Raw genomic sequence first — 16,432 nt, forward strand, 5'->3', positions numbered from 1 at the left:
TATGATCACACGTATGACCAGTCAGACCACACCATGCTTTTTGAACTTGCTGTTCACTCTCCAACTGAACTGGACTGGGTAGGGGTGGTCTCAAAGGTACTACATTTTTATAGATCTTGTGAAAATGAGCAGGTAAATAGAGAGTCTTCCATGGCAACAAGGAACTCAGTGTAAATGAAACCCTGATATCAGGCACTGGAAAACTCACAGAAGAATGTTATGAATATTCCAGCCATAAATTTCAGTCAGACTTTTTGCTCTGGGCTAATGCAAACAGGAGACATAAGGCTACAGGGAGACAAGCTTTATCCACTGCTTTCTGAACTACGTGTTTAAGTCAGCAGGATTGGAAACTGGAATTTCTTAATATTGCTTAACCCATTCCTTCCCTTTTCTGGTCTGTGCGTCTTGGACTTTAGTAAATTGCTTTGCATGTCAGATGCTAAGATATTTTGTAGCTATGTTAGGCAAGAAAGAGCATTGAATATTTCAGTCTTCTCTGTGTCACATTATTTCCTGTCTTTCAGTTAGATACTGTTTTTGAATCTTCCTTTGTCTGCATTAATTTGTGTATGTGTGTGTGTGTGTAACCTTTTATTGACTTTTAGGTCCTTTCCTAGATTAACTCATTTTGCCTCTTAGCCTTCATGATGTTTTCCTCCTGTGAGTATACTATTCTTTTAAACTCATTTTTAGTCATTGGTTCTTGTGTTCACTTTTTTGTGTCATTCCTTCTTGATTTTCACTTAACCAAATAGCTCCTGATGAAGCTTTGCTGCTCTCTTGCAGTGCTTACTTTGTGTCAGGGTAGTCTGCTGCTGTGCCTTTAATACACTTCTTTCAGTAACTGTCAGCTCTCCTATGCTCCCATTTCCTTATGAATTTCTTCCAAAATATCTACCTACCCATTCATTCCCTAAGCCAACAAAAATCTGTTTTTAGAAGCCCACGCTCTTTCTGTCAGTCCATGCTTTCTTTGGCATCATTGATTTTATTGTTTTGTGATCAGTTTTATATTTATATCTTCCACCTCTGTCTTATCAGGAAGTATTAACTGATGAGCTAAATATGCAAAACAGCCTTTCATCTCCTATCTCCTCAACTGTCTGAAATCTCTGTACCCTGAAAGAAAAGTTGTTCCAAATCTGCTGACTACAGGGCTGTTATCTTTTTCTTGGAGGTGTGTCTGGACAGAATAAGGGATAGGACACTGAACTGGGTGGGTATCAGATCAGATGGAGCAAAGCAGCTCCCCTATTCCCAGCACAGAATGGGGCAGCAGACCAGCTGCTGGAAGGGAACAGAGGCAGAGAATTTGTAAATTAGAATACTGTTATTTTAATATCTAATATTTCATCATCAGGCTTATTGTTGATGTTTAGTGGCCAAAATTTGAAGGCCTTATTCAACAACTACCAAAAAAGCAAACCAACAATGCTAAATTGGTATGACTTTTGCCTGAAAAAAAAGCATCAAGACATGCCCCATTGCTATTAGAAACCACATACAGACATGGCTCTCTGCAAACACTGACTGTCTCTAATGGCTTAAAATCAAAGGCAACAAAATAAGCTCCAGGCAAGACAGATACTTCAGGAAAGGAGATATAAGGTGTAAAGAGTGAGACAGAAGTATGAAAGATGTGTGGAAAAGCAGGAGCTTAAAAAAATATGGAGAGGAAGCCTGGCAGATAAGAGAGGCCTATTTACCTGAGAGCAGCATTGTAAAAGGAATAGTCTGTGTGTAGGAAAAAAATTGCAGGGAAGAGAAGACAAGAAGACTGTAAGGAGCATGGGAAGAAAAGAAATATAATAAAATGAAAACAGGTGAGGAAAAAGAAAGTGAATGTAGCATCCATCAGGATGGGGTTTTTTAAATTTTTCCACAGGGAATATTTAAATCAAATATTTTTTATTAAAATGACATACACAAGAAGGGATTGTAAAACTGTCCTTGATTCTGACTGGAATGTAGTAGGGCTGGAGTCAAGAGGAATATTTCTATGGCAAAAACCCCAAAAAACAAATTCCATTTGATTTTTATGTTTGGTTTGAAGGGAAGCTGTTTGTAGGCCTCTCGGAGATTTGGAGCAAAAATCATTATAGCAGAGGTGGATCACTGGATCTGACGGATGGTGATGGTATCAAAGGTATAATAAATGCAGTTTATGACAATTACATGTATGATAAAACTAGATCTGTGCTTACATGGTGTTTGTGTCTATTTCTTAAAAGTAGGCTTAACGTGATACCATTGTTTTCATTTTAGCTTCTCTGCATTTTGATATACTGGTATATTTAGGGAAGATATTTTTGCTACTATATTATTTTATGTATGTTTTTGTTACCTTGCAACTCAGAGTTGATAGCAAGTGCTATATTAAAAAAATTATAAAGCATGTAGTGCAATATATAGCTCAAGGAAACAGCTCTAATTCAGTGAGCCTCAAAATTGATTTAATAAAGATCAAAATAAATTCTTCCTATAAAAATGTTATTGCGCTAAATCAGTTTTAGAAAACTTTAACTAAACTTGAAAATGAATGTTTGTACAATTGCAACATTCCTGTTTACTCACAAATAGAAATGCTTTGTGGTCATTAGGTAGAGAAGCTGTTACGATCTGAGATGATGTTCTATCCCAGCAATGAACTTCCTGTCACAATCACTGGGTATTTTATCTTGTAGTTCTGTCAAAACTGCATTTTGAATCTTCTGAGCTACAGAACACAGACTGGAAGATTCTAGTCATTATCCAAGCCCAGAGTGGCCAGGAGCATGTTGGTCTGATACATGTACTCAGCTGTGTCAAGAGAAGGAAGGACAGAGGAATTTGAGCTACAAACTTCCAGCATTCATCAAGACAGAAAACAGTATTTTCTTCTCCCAAGTTATGTTTTCCCAGCATACTGCATTCCATCTAACCTAGAAATGTCACCAATACATCATTTTGATTATGAAATAATGTAGGCATTTTCTATACAAACTGCTGTATCAGTGTGCCTATTTAGTTATAAGAATATTTTTCTACTCTGCTAGTTAAATCAGATTGGCTGCTGGTGTTGGCAAAGTTATAGGGGATGTGTATGTCTTTCTATATATGGGATAGTTGAGTGTATGTGTACACATATTTCTATGTATAAAATTCATAAATATTGGCAAATATACTGGCAAATATACAATGAGGCATACTGTAAGGGCTTATGCTTTAAGAAAATACTGCTATAGGTCTATTATCCAGTGCTAGGATGACAGGGAACTAACAAAGAATTTGAAGCCTTCTTAACAAACAAAACCTCAGTTTCACTGGCATTAAAAATAATTGATGGGCTAAATAAAAGGATACTAACAAGTCTGGGTTGCTCTACTGTCTTTTGCCAAGGCCAAGAAAAGGTAAAAAGAGGAGACGTAATACCCTTGTTGGGCGTATTTTAGAACTCTTAATCAAAAGTAGTCAATGAAGAAAAGAGATGCTAAAAGCATCTGAAGATCTAGCGATCTCTGATTCCTGACATTTCCCTGGGTTCTAGCTGATAGAGACTGATTTAAGTTTGGAAGCATATAGTTTAGTACTTTTCCAAGGATGTTGTCATTTATCATAACTCTGGAAAGTCTTGACTTTCATCAAGTCTGCTAAATCAAGTTCCTCTTCTACCTCTAATGCCTCCAATCATCTTGTGAATTTGAGGCAAATTGATTTTAGTGGGAAAAAGAGAGGTAAGACATACCCAGTTATTAAGAACATGTATTATTTGATGTTATTAGATACATATCTTTCATAAGGACACCAAAATGTATTTGGTGCCTATGAGCAATGAAGGTGAGGGTCTCAGAATAGGGAAGAAACTGTAATGTCTCTGGTCCCACAATCATAGCATATTCTTCCTCAAGAACATCTGGGATAAACTCTGGATTTTACATGTAATGTTTGAAATTATGTCTTTGTTCTGTAAAGGATATATGTAAAAGTTTTCTAACTGACATCTCACCTGAGCACACAGTTATCTTTATAGACACCATGCAGATGTCTCCAAAAACTCACTCCCGCTGTCATCTTCCTTATTGTCACTATTCATCAATTCCTTTCTTTAAATGCTTTCCTTCACTATCCACCAGTTACCTTCCCTTAACTTCCTAGAGATTGTGAACTTACTGTGATAAAAGTTTCTTGCACAAATAATTCCAGTGGCAAAGTTGAAAGCTCTAGGAATTTTAATTTTGGGGAATTTTGTTGCTTAGCTTTTTTATTTTTGGAATAAGGAAAACTCATTATGCTTTTCTGTTCCTCAACTGTCCTCAGTTAGAGAGTTACTACTGCAATAAACCTTGCTAACTTTCATTTGACACGTTCTTATGAGAAAAAGAGCACACAGGCGTTTCACTCCTCTCTGTTCTGATCTGAATTTTGAGGTCATCTTCCTTAGGAGTTAGCAAAACTAATGAGCTTTCTGGGGCTCCAGCTGGAATGAAGTTTTCCCATGTAGGTAGGTGTGTGACACCTTCATCATTATTATCCAGTGCAATCCCACTGAAAGGGGACTTCCTTATATCTATATATCTACTACTATATCTATATATCTACTGTATCTATCTATATATATAGATATCTATCTATATATATAGATATCTATATATATATATCTACTACTTATATCTATATATCTACTACTACCTAATGTCAATGGTATGCAGTGTTTACACAGGAAAGCTTGATAGCAGACTATTCTGTTCCTAAAAATTAGAAGGCAAAGAGAAAGACTTAATATTTATTATATATTTTTTTAAAGAGTAATACTTACTAAGTACTCTTTGAGTTTGATTTAGTTTTTAACATTTTGGGCAGGTGACACTGACCACCACTGTGAGAGAAAGGTCATCTATCTATTTGGCCACTGGAACCTAAAGTTTTACTGCAAAATAAAGACAGGACATTCAAAGAAAAGCATTATGTACATTTATAATGCTATTTAATAAGGGAAGTATTTTGAAATTTCTGAAAGGTTTTATTGAAGATGTTCTCTTCTGCCATGATACTATTAAATTGGTAACATTGAAGCAATGTGGCTTTCCAAATAAATCAGTGTCAGCTCTAACTCACTAAGAAAGTAGGTTTTCTATGAACTACAGAGGGGAAATATACCCAGCTCCATGTATTTTTGAAGTTATATAGGTTGTGTCATCTGGAGATGATCTGTATAATTCACACTCTGCTTTCAATCTACATCAACAGCTCACAAAACCAAGACATACAGCTCTGCTATGTTACAAAAAGTAGACCCAACATGTATTTTGCAGCAAGTACTGTGCTCTCGTGGAGAGTCCTGCAGTACATGCCACTTCCTCCCTTGGTGAGGTGTCTTCTAACACATTACAACATTGCAAAGATCTGATTACTATTCATAGTGTTAATATATGACATCTCAGCATTTTTAAACTGCACGTCTGATAGAAGAAGTAATGAATCGGATCTTCTTCATGTCCTGGTTCCCCTAATCAAAGCAACTGATGCTTTATTTAAACAGGAAGTCTCAACCCTATTGGTGGAATGACTTTGTAGGCAACAGTTTGTAAGCAAAACTGGCAGAAAGAATGCTTGCTTATGTATGTTTTTGTAAGGATAGCAGGGGTTTGTATTAAGTGGATGCAAATGGTTATAAACAAAGAGACTAAATTTCTTTAACGTATTGCTTCTTACTTGGCAGATTTTAAAAGCAGCATGCTGCAGTAGGATATACTCATGAGGAAACAAGGTGCATGCTCACTTATGCTATTGTATGGATTGTGGGATTATGAGTATGTCAATTTGGTTTTAACCTTGCAAGAATATTCTATGCCAGCTGCTAAACATTAATACTGCAGTCAGAGTGAACTAGCACTGTTTTACTTTATGCCCATGTACTGGCAATTTCCTGGTATAATTCGCTTAGGTAAAATCTGAGTTTTCTTTCAGATCAAGTCTTTAAAAACAAGTCTTGGTTGAAATATCAAATCACTTCTCTCTGCCAAAAAAAAAAATGTATAGCTGTTACTAAATATATGTCCTGGAACAGACTTGTTTAGCAAGAAAACAAAATAATTTTTACTTAATACCAAATTGCAAAGAAACTTGCAGCTATGCTGTATATTTGTGGGAGGTGAAGATCTTAGATAATTTGACAGATGTCACTTTAAAAAGAAGATACAGAATTAGTAATATGTGTGTTGTGCACAGAGCTGCAATCCAGCATTAGTAATCTATTCCCGTCATTCTCAAATAGAGGGGAAAGTAGGTTAGTAGATGGCCAGGATGTCTCCACACAGCAACCACAAAATGAGTGCTAAGGCCTGACTGATGAATATATTCTTCATCTATGCAAAATGCAATATATCTGCAACCCGTTATTTTTTTTAAATAATAAAAAGTTATTGTTATACCTAAGTTGCACTGGTAAATTAATAGGTTTTGTTCCAAACCTAACTTTCCATATATCTCACGTTCTCAGTGATGACTATGTTAGTTTTAAGGAAGGAAAAACTGAAAAATGTGTTTACAGTCAGCTAAGTTTTCACTTTAGACTCTAAACTCAAGGCAGAGAGGAACGTTTTCAAAGATGCCCAGGTCTGGGTTGGTGCCCAGCTGCGTGGGTGAGGCGAGTGAGTGGTGGTGGGCCTGGCACATGGCTCCTGCCCGACTTCCAGTTCATCTGATGGGAGCTCCAGCTCTAGAAGGCTGGCGAGCAAAGCCCTCTCCCTCGGGACCTCAGCTTCTCCCAGGTCCCCCCGACTCTCCGCCGCCACACCATCCTGTCCGGGAAAAGAAAAGCACTGCGATGCGGCAGGCGCCTGACAGCGCGCGGAGCAGATGCTGCCGAAACGCCGCTCACCTGGACCGTGCCGGGAGGCGCCGGCCCAGCGCCTCCGCTGCCGCCCGCACTCCCCGCGGCCGCGGGCTGGGCTGGCCTCGCACGGCAGCACGCCGGGGTGGTGCCGGGCGGCGCGGCCCCGGCCCCGGCAGCCGCGCGTACCGGCTCCGGCCCCGCCGCCGCTCCCGCCCCCGCCGCCCCGCCCCGCCAGCACCATGGCCGTGGCGGCGGGGCGCGCGAGAAGGCGCGGCGGCCGGCGCGGAGGCTCGGGCGCGGGCGGACCGTGCCGCCGAGGACACCCGGACGGAGGGGAGCGCCGCGGCCTCGGGGGAGCCGCCTCCGGCTGGGCCGTGGCGGCCGGCGGAGCGCTGCCCGCGGCGCGCAAGGTGCCCGCTGGGCCGGGGGGGAGGTACCGCCGCGGGACGGGCGTGCGCTGGGAGCGGGGGTCAGCCGGGGGGCGGCTGCGGGCCGGCCGGGGCAGGAGCGGGGCAGGGGCCGCCGGCGCGCTACGGCCGCGCCGCTCAGCGGGGCCGGGGGCAGGTGCGTGCGCGGCGGGCGCCGCTCCCCTCCCGCCGCCCCTGGGCGGCTCCGGCTCGGCTGGGCGCCGGCGGAGCGCGGCGCTCGCTCGGCTCCCGATCGTGTTTGCGCATGACCCCTCCCCGCCTGCGCCCTCCCCTCCCCTCCCCGGCGGCAGCGGCGGCGGCGGGGAAGGTTGGCCTCAGACACAGGCGGCTGCTCGGCGGCGGCGGCGGCGACGCAGTGCAGAGGTGCGGGCAGGTTGAGCTGGCCCCGCGCCCCGTCTCTCCCGCGCCCCGCCTGCCTCCGGAGCTCGCTCCCTGCCGGCGGCCTCCCCGCGCCGGTGTCGGGCCGGCCCCCCGGCCATGAGCGCGGCGCTGGGTGTCCCCCCGCCGCGCCGCCTCCCCCGCCGCCCCCGGCGGCTGCCGGGCTCCAGGAAAGTAGCTTGATGAGTGTCCAAAGTAGCAGTGGAAGTTTGGAGGGGCCGCCATCTTGGTCCCGGCTCTCCACGTCCCCACCGAGCCTGCAGGGCTGCTCCGCGGCAGCGGCGGCCTCCCAGCTGCACGGCGCGCCGCCCGGCAAGGCGCCCAAGGAAGGTAACGAGCGCGCCGCGGGGCCGCGCGGGGGGCCCGGTTCTCGGGGAGGGGCCCGGTGGCCGCCGCCGGAGGTCGGTCCCGGGCTGGCGGGGAGCGGCGGCGAGAGAGGTCGGTACCCCCGGTGGCGGTGCGGGGTCAGCGCTGGGCCCGGCGGCGGTGAGCGGAGCCTCGGGCGCCGGGCGAGGGGGCCCCGCCGTCCCCGCCCGCTAGTCAGCGCGGCGGCGCCTCGTTGTTTCCCCCCGCGCCGGGCCGCGCAGCGGGACCGGCCGCGCTCCCTCCGTTCCCGGGCCGGCCGCCGCCGCTCCCAGCTCGGGCGGCCGCTCGCCGCGTCCTCCCCGAAATAGGCTCCCCTCCGCCAGCGGCCAAGTAGAAGTGCTGCGCCGGAGGATGCGGCTGTTGTCGCTGGAGGGAGTCGGGCACTTTTGGCATCATGGAGGTGGGAAGGAGAGAGGGGCCGACACCGGAGGTTCGTCCCCGTGGGGAAATCGCCCTCGGGGGCGGCCGGTTTTGCGGCCAGAAGTGACAGGGCGCCTTGCGGCCGCCACGGAATGACTGCAACTTTCTCCTGTCCTCCATCACGCCTTCGATGATAATATTTTTCTCCTCCCTCCCCTGCTCCTCCCCTCTTGTGTTACACCGACAGCGACAGCAGGGTGTTGTGGGTGTTTGCAGGGAATATCTGTATGAAGGTTATGAGCAAACAAGTCCCTTCGCTGTTCCCTTTCGGGTATTGTCTGCTTTTCCTCCCTGTGTTGAAATGTGTTGCCACAAGATGTAGCAGTTATACAGCTAGTGAATTGCTCGGCGCTTTTAGCTAAAATAACTACTTGCTGAACGCCGGTTAGTGGCGGAGGAGAACTTTTATGCACAGATATTTGCATACCGAGCAGTTGTATAATTTTACTTGATTTGCCCCAGTTTAATGATTACCATGTAGCGTTTCTTGCAGCATCTGCAAAACGTCATTGCCCAAGCAGGAAACTTGCTAACTTAAAATAGAAATAATAGCGAAGACGGGGAGTCTTTGTTTTTCAGGTCTTCCTGTAGCCGCTTGCTTGCTTGCTTTTTGGATTTTGTTGGGGGTTTTTTTGGTTGATAAGCGATGTAAGGACGTGGTAACAGGGATTCGACATCCTGAAAACGTATAATGCAGTCCGGTTTCTCCCATTTTCCACGCCAGTAGTTGTCAGACTTGTATCACTCGGTGTCACTTTTGCACACGCTCCTGCAGGTAGATTGACATGAAATGCTCTAGAAAATACCTGGGAAGGAATTATGGTATATGTTAAAGATGCTGAGTAAAGTGGCAGGCATTTTGTGCTCATCTTCTCTGGGAAACTGAAGCTCTTAGAAAAACGACAACCACCAGCCAAATTCGTAGTTTTAAGTTTATTGAGAGTAGGTTTCTTCGGTGTTGCAACTCTTGTTATGAGTAAGCGTGCATATAATATGTATACATAGGATATTTTTGGGTGTATTCAAATACTTGCTGTACAAGCTTGAAATTACTATTGCAGCATAAATTACGTATCTGTTTATTTTAACAAAAAATGGTGATCCATGACTACCTCTATTTAGATGAGGAAAAACATTTTTTTGTGAAATTAATTTTTAACGTGATGATGATGATGCTTTTTACAGTTTTCTTTCTTATGGCTCATGCTGTTGGATTTTTCTGGGTACTGTAATTTACATTCTCTGATACAGGTTCAGGGGTTACAGAGTGATTAAAACCTTGGTGTTTGCTTGGTACTATAATGTGCTGTATTTGCACGGTGTTCCTGGTTCGCATTACTTGTATGTTCTCACTAGGTAGCTCTATTTGAAAATCAGCATAAGCTGCCAGCCATGCTTGGGTTTATGTTTTGCGTTCATGCTCGTGGGATGTTATCAGCACAGCTTACTTTATGTTTGTACGTTTTACAATTAAGTGTCTTGCCTGAAAGCAGTAGGCTCTGAAATATAAACATGTCAGTATGTTCATAGACACTGGCTTGTGTATGTGAAAGAATGATATTGGATCAAACTAATAAGCGTGCAAAATTTGCAGCGCAGTGTGTTTATAGGAGCCTGTGCCATCATCAATTCTGAACTTGTGACACCTTGTGATGTTAGTGGAGGTTATGAGTTTTGGAGCAGTGCGCAGGGCTGCCGGCCCATACTGGATCAGCTGCATCACTGCTAATGCCTCAAAACCTGGGCCTGTTTTGGGTGGGTAATATTTACAGATACAGCACCCTTGGGCAGAGCTTGTCATCCGGCCTGGCCTTCTCATTTGTGGATTCAAATCCCTTTGGTTGGCTTTTGTGAGAGTTATGTTCATATTGCCTTCAGATATGCAGGCCTTCACTGAGTGTATCGCGTGTGCTGTGGTTAATTTGACCTCACCTGTGATCCACTATGAAGGTTTGGTATGAGCCCACCTGTCTCATACGGACATTTAAAGGTTCTGGTTTATTAAGAACAGAAACCCCCAGCACCCTGATTTAGGATGTGCTAAAAATATTCTCTGAATATGTCATAAGGAAAAAGCAAAAAGAAAAGCTCACATATATGTAGCTATTGCACAAAGTTATTTGAAAAAAAATAATTCCAATGCTGTGCCAGTATCAAAAGAGACTACATGGAAAACATGGGTGAAAATAATATTTTAAAAATATCTCAGTCTTTTAAAATGCGCTGCAACGTTGCAGCAACGTTTTCTATTGGCTGTTATCTTCTGTGTCTTTACTTAGAGTGGCATCATTGCTTAGCTGTATTGATTTGAATATATGTTTTAAGGTTTTAAAATGAAAGCACTGTGATGGACTTGAACACAATAATATCTGTACACTTTTATTGTATAAGAACTGTCTCTTGTTTGCATTTTAGTATAGCTTCTAAATGGCTGTCATTCTGTCAATTGTTGTACATGCCTATGACTTATTTGTGGTATATGTGGTCACTTATTCAAGAGTCTGCAATAGATACTATCAGGAATTTAGGAGGACTGTTATGCAGTATTATTTTACATACTGTATGTTTGATTCTGTAGATAAATCTTGTGCCATAGTTCACGTAATTGCAGTCACTCAACTTCCTGTTTGAAGTTTCTTGACTTTTGTCTGCTTTATGTGTGTAACTAAAAACACCAAAGCACATAGCTGGAAAGTGCTCTTTCTTAAATGGGGAATGTTCAGGCCATCACTGACAAGGCAGAGTCAGAAGAGATTTCATAGATGAGTTTAGGGACTGCAAAGGTCACCTAGTTCCAACCCCTCTGCCATGGGCAGGGACACCTTCCACTAGACCAGGTTGCTAAAAGCCCTGTCCAACCTGGCCTTGAACACTTCAGAGATGGGGCAACCACAATTACCAGAGGGTCAGCCTGTTCCAGAGTCTCACCACTCTCACAGTAAATAATTTCTTCCTAATATCTGATCTAAACCTACTTTCAATTTAAAGCCATTGTCCCTTATCCTGTCCCTCCATGCCCTTGTAAAATGTCTCTGTCCAGCTTTCTGTTGGCCCCTTAAGGTCCTGGAGGGCTGCTCTAAGGTGTCCCCACAGCTTTCTCTTCTGCAGGTTGAACAGCCCCAACTCTTTTCAGCCTGTCTTCATAGTAGAGGTGCTCCAGCCCTCTCAGCATCTTCATGGCCTTCCTCTGGACTCCTCCAGCAGGTCCACATCCTTATGTTGAGGCCCCTGAGCTGAACACAGCTCTCCAGGTAGGGTCTCAACAGAGTGGAGTAGAGGGGCAGAATCACCTCCTTCAACCTGTTGGCCACGCTGTTTTGATGCAGCCCAGGACATGGTTGGCTCACTGGGCAGTGCTGTAGTATCTGGCAATCAAGCATAATGCTTTGTAAATTATTTTTTGTGTATGCTGTTGGCTTTCAGCACTTCACTAAAAGCAAAATAGAATGCCAAATAGAACTTCGAATTACCGCAACAGGAACGCTAATTTCAGTTTTCAAATTTGCGCCCAAATTGATATATGATGGCAAAGTGGTAAATAAACTTATGACTTGTATTTGACAGTCTTTGAAGAACTAATGTTGTAGGTATAGCAAATTTTGTTGCTAACATTTTTTTTCCTAAAGTTAGATAAATGTCTCATATTTGTATTTATTGTTATCTAAAGTGGGATAATGGTTGTCTGTCTGAGCATAAAGGTACAGTTTATTTCCTCCTTAAGTTTTCAGTCCAGAAAATGTTTCTAGGTGTCAGGTTATGTCCCCTATGCTATGTACAATGTATTAGTCCATGGACATGGACATAGCCCTGAACCTTATTAAAACTTCCAGGGTTGTTGTTTTCTGTTGTTTGCTTGTAGTATAAAACCTCAGCTGCTTTATTTGCTTTATGAGTAAGTTCTTAGTAAGTTGTTTTTTATCTTTCAACTGTAGATTGAACATTTTATGAATTTGGCCAGTTTATGGGGGAGCAGACAAGAATGGGAACACTTTCAATTTAAAAATGGTGGTATATTTTTACTCAGAATGAGCAAAGCAATTATAAAAGGTTATTTAGGCTGGCTGTAGCATGTTGCATGTTGTGTTAGACCTAATGTTGTGCTGCTAGTGATACATAGAAATTCTAGCTTCTGCCTTTCTTGAAGATGAGTTTCTCATGGTAAGCTGATGCTTATGCCAGATTCTTACAAGATCTTGTAGCATGTCCAAATGAGAAATGGGAAAAGATGACCTTTTTTAATACGGATCCTTGTTTGAATCTAGTTTTCTATAAGGCAATGCTGTAGCGAATAGAGCAAATTAGTACTTGGCTGATTGTTTTGTTTTAATTCTGTTTTAAGCTGCCTAGAATGGAATTTCCCATTAACCTATTCCATTTTAAATGGAAAGAGAATTGATATCTTTAAGGACAGGCTATACTTATTTATTATTATCTCCATTCAAATAAAAAGCTTGCTATTTCTCTCATTCTTTTTTTCTCTATATGTTTTCTTCTTGTTTGCTTTTTCTTTCAGCAAGTAATTTTTTTTCTTAATCAAGATGAAGTAAACTTGCTTATTAGTAATAACTGTGGTCTGCAATTAGTCTTTAGTCTTGACATTTCTTTGGATTTTCTTAGAGCCTGGTAATCCTAAAAGATTGCAAAATACTGTTGGGACTTCTGAGAAAGACTGCTTTATATATATGCATCATATAAAATTTTGCTACCTTAAGAATTGAGATTATGGAAATATGACAAGCTTAAATAATCCTTTATACTTTTTGTATTCTTGGTATAAGGTTGTGTTTTGAAGTAGTACTTGCAGTTTACTCCCATACTAAATTTTTTGCTTCCATGCTGAGATTTTTACACAAGAAAAAATGCTGAAGTTAGTAAATTGTGTTTATGAAGTAGAGTATTTCCTGAACTGTAGCTAAAAAGCATAAAAGCACACAAGTGGGAGGAAGAAAAGCTTTGTATTTATAAACTTCCTTCTGTTTGGCTTGGTGTGTTTCAGCCGTAAAATAGGAAAAGGGAAATTTAGTTTGCTGGGTTGCTCTGAGTGGATATTAAGGTGGGTAGGGGAAGAAGAGTGGTCAGGGTTTCTGTTGAGAATGCCAGTACTTCAGTTGTGATCGTTGGAGAGCAGTTAAACAGAAGCTGGCTGCCATAATAGAACCCAGTTTTTTCATGAGGACTTGCAAGTGGAAAACTCCTAATAGTAGCTGAAGATAACAAGGAAGGAGTACTGCACTTTATCACTTTAGGTTCAGTACTTAATGATCGAGTTCTATAGCAGTAGGGAAGTGTTAGCGAGTATCAGAAGGTATTTTGGATCCTACATTTCCTATCATTGTGACTCCATCCTTATTGAGATGCTCCATTTGGGATAGGAAGTAAGGGTCTACTTCCTTCCCAGTCACCTTCTCTCTGGAGGTCTTACTCCTTTCTTTCATTCCTGAGCAGAATGCTGGGATATGCCAACAGAAAAGTCCTGGCAACCAGCCTTTCCCTGGTGAGGATGTGGTAGGTGGCAGGAACATTAAAGCTTGTAAGCTTTAATCCACCTCCGTCAAACTTAGTCTCAGAAGAATGGAGCAGAAGGTCCTAAATGAGGTTGGACATGCTGAAGGTGCTGGGGAAAGGCTGGGACTGTGCGAGCCTTCGGGGTCGGTCCATGCTGGAGGGATTGACTGAAATCAGAGTGACTATATTACTAATTTTAATCATTACTTAAATCAGTGAACAGGAAACCCTGATTAAATAATTGTTTTTAATTTTATTTTGCATTTGTGCTTAATTATTTTTCCTAAAGAAAAGTTGATTCTAATTGGTCTAATTTGATCATACCTCTTGCTAGGCGGGAGGATACACATCTATATGCATTTATTTAGGTAGTTATGCAGCTTAGATTCTTAATGTTTAAGAAACATAATTCCCCATGCTTTAGACAGCTTTTAGCTTACTTTGTTAGCTAAGTAAAATGAATCCTAATTGTGCTACATACATAGAAGAAACAAATATATCCAAATGTGTTTTGCATTTAAACCAGATTAAGTAGAATTGTCTGTTGTTTGTAAAATGAGTCATTTTTTTTCTGGTTGCTGTGCCTTGTGAGATTTGGAGTTAATAGATCAAATCCAGTCACCATTCCTTCTTGTTCATCATTTGGAAAAGAAAGCCAGCCTTTCCTCCTTTCTGAATTGTCAGTTGCTCTTTACCAGTTCTGAACCAACTGTTGAAATGGTTGAACAAATGAAAATGGCAGAAGTAGTTGCTGGTGAAAGCTGATCAAGTGCTTCAGAACTCTGATTCAGGCGGCTCACCAGCAGCTTCCCATGATGTGATGGTTTGGCTGCCAGCAGAGCATTAAAGTTTATAACGTTTGGATGTGTTTTTCCCTTGTACGAATTTAATAGATCGTAAACTTTAAACCTCACTGTAGATTCTTATCGCTCCAAGCTTAGCTTAAACATTTAATGCTGGAGCGTATTTTTAAAATACACAAATAAGAAAAATTATCCGCCCTGTGCTCAATAGCTTTAGCTGGAGAGGCTGCGAGGCTGACGGTGTCCTCCAAGGATTTAGAGGGAAAGCTAGGGGTTGTTGAGTGGCTACACGACTGTGATGGGAATCTGGTCAATTTAGAGTGGGAAAGTTAATTTACTGGAGCTTTTATGTGAAAGAGAACATCAGAGAGGAGGTTGGTATTCCCTAGGACCACCTCTGCTTGCTGAGAGGTGGCAGCAGGAGCATTAAGCGATGTATCTTGCCTGACCATATCTGCACAGTTTTAGGTGGGTGGAAACTTAAAGGCTACAGTGCTTTCTTTATAATGTCCTTAAGAACAAAGCACTCTGTACTTCAGATTTTAAGAAATGAGGATGGTGGTAAGAACCTCGAGTGCCTTTTACAGGAAATAAAACCTGACCATAATTATTTGGGGAATTGGCGAGTACTCGATTCCCTTTCTATGGACTTCTAATAGATTTATACTTGTAAGAGGAAAAATAAGAAAAAAATATTTTTTTTAGGAATAACAGGAAATCCCGATGCTTTTAGAAAAATCTGTTGTATGATGCACCCAACCTTTTGGCTATTTAATTTTCAACTGTACCTTGAGCTGAAAGCATTTAGATACTTCAATCACCATGTCTTGCAGCTGTAGCTTTTGGTGGATTGCAAGGTTTTTTTCTTTTTTGTCAGTAATAGAACTTCTAAACTATATGCTTAAGGGCAACAAATTGGAAAGTAATGCTACAAATAAATATAAGTTACTTTTCATAAGTCCTGAAAGTTTGAAAGAATATAATTTAGATGCTGATCTTCACTCTCTGGGTCTCTGATGCCCTTGGGATCATGTAGATTTAACAGCAGAGGTATTTCCCATTTCTGTTCTCCACTGCGGAACTCATTGGCCTCTTGATTCTATGGAGACAGATTCAGATGATGCTACAAGTAGGATTTGTGATACTTCTTTTTTTCGCTCCTGTGGCTTAGACTAATCAGACCGGTACACTGCATAGCTGTATTTGGTAAATATTGTTTTATGTAGTTAATACTTGTTCTCACATAGGTTCCACATTTTGTCCTAAATTTTGCAGCAGTACTTTAGCCAATTTTTTAATGTGTGCACACTAATGCCCTCTTCGTGGCTAGTTTTGTCCTCAGGGACGTTATAGCATTTGTTATTTCTTAGGTTATTCCTAGTAAAAGTGGTGAGAAAAGTAATGTCCTTTAATAAGTTGATATTTTCATTATAAAGCAATTGAAAATAAAATCCACACATTATTAATAATATTCACTTCAACATCAGTAGAATGTCCAAGAGTGGTAATATCTAGGGAATGTGATTATCTTCTTAAAGTGATTTTTTTAACTATGATAGTGGTGATTATAAAGAGTAGTTTTTTCAGTATTACTAGATTTTTTGTTTGTTTTTTTGTTTGTTTGTTTTGTTTGTTTTTTGTTTGTTTGTTTTGTTTGGGTTTTGTTTGGTTTTGTTTGGTTTTTGTTTGTGTTTTTGTTTGGTTTTTTTTTGTTT

General features: G+C 42.0%; 1 protein-coding gene across 2 annotated transcripts in view; it reads left to right on the forward strand.

Moving 5' to 3' along the window:
* Positions 1-7,658: 7,658 nt before the first annotated feature.
* Positions 7,659-16,432, forward strand: part of TLK1 (tousled like kinase 1) — a 68,492-nt gene continuing 59,718 nt past the window's right edge. Inside the window, exon 1 of one of the 2 annotated variants that reach the window (XM_017835606.1) lies at positions 7,659-7,953. In XM_017835606.1, the coding sequence (XP_017691095.1) occupies positions 7,806-7,953 (148 nt within the window). In that variant the 5' untranslated portion in view covers positions 7,659-7,805. Of the gene's footprint in view, positions 7,954-13,562; positions 13,715-16,432 lie in introns of those variants that run through there. The other variant, XM_017835616.1, reaches the window with a different exon arrangement.

Source organism: Lepidothrix coronata, unplaced genomic scaffold (genome assembly GCF_001604755.1).
Source record: "Lepidothrix coronata isolate B3197 unplaced genomic scaffold, Lepidothrix_coronata-1.0 Scaffold7, whole genome shotgun sequence".
In the NCBI taxonomy this organism is placed as follows: Eukaryota; Metazoa; Chordata; class Aves; order Passeriformes; family Pipridae; genus Lepidothrix; species Lepidothrix coronata.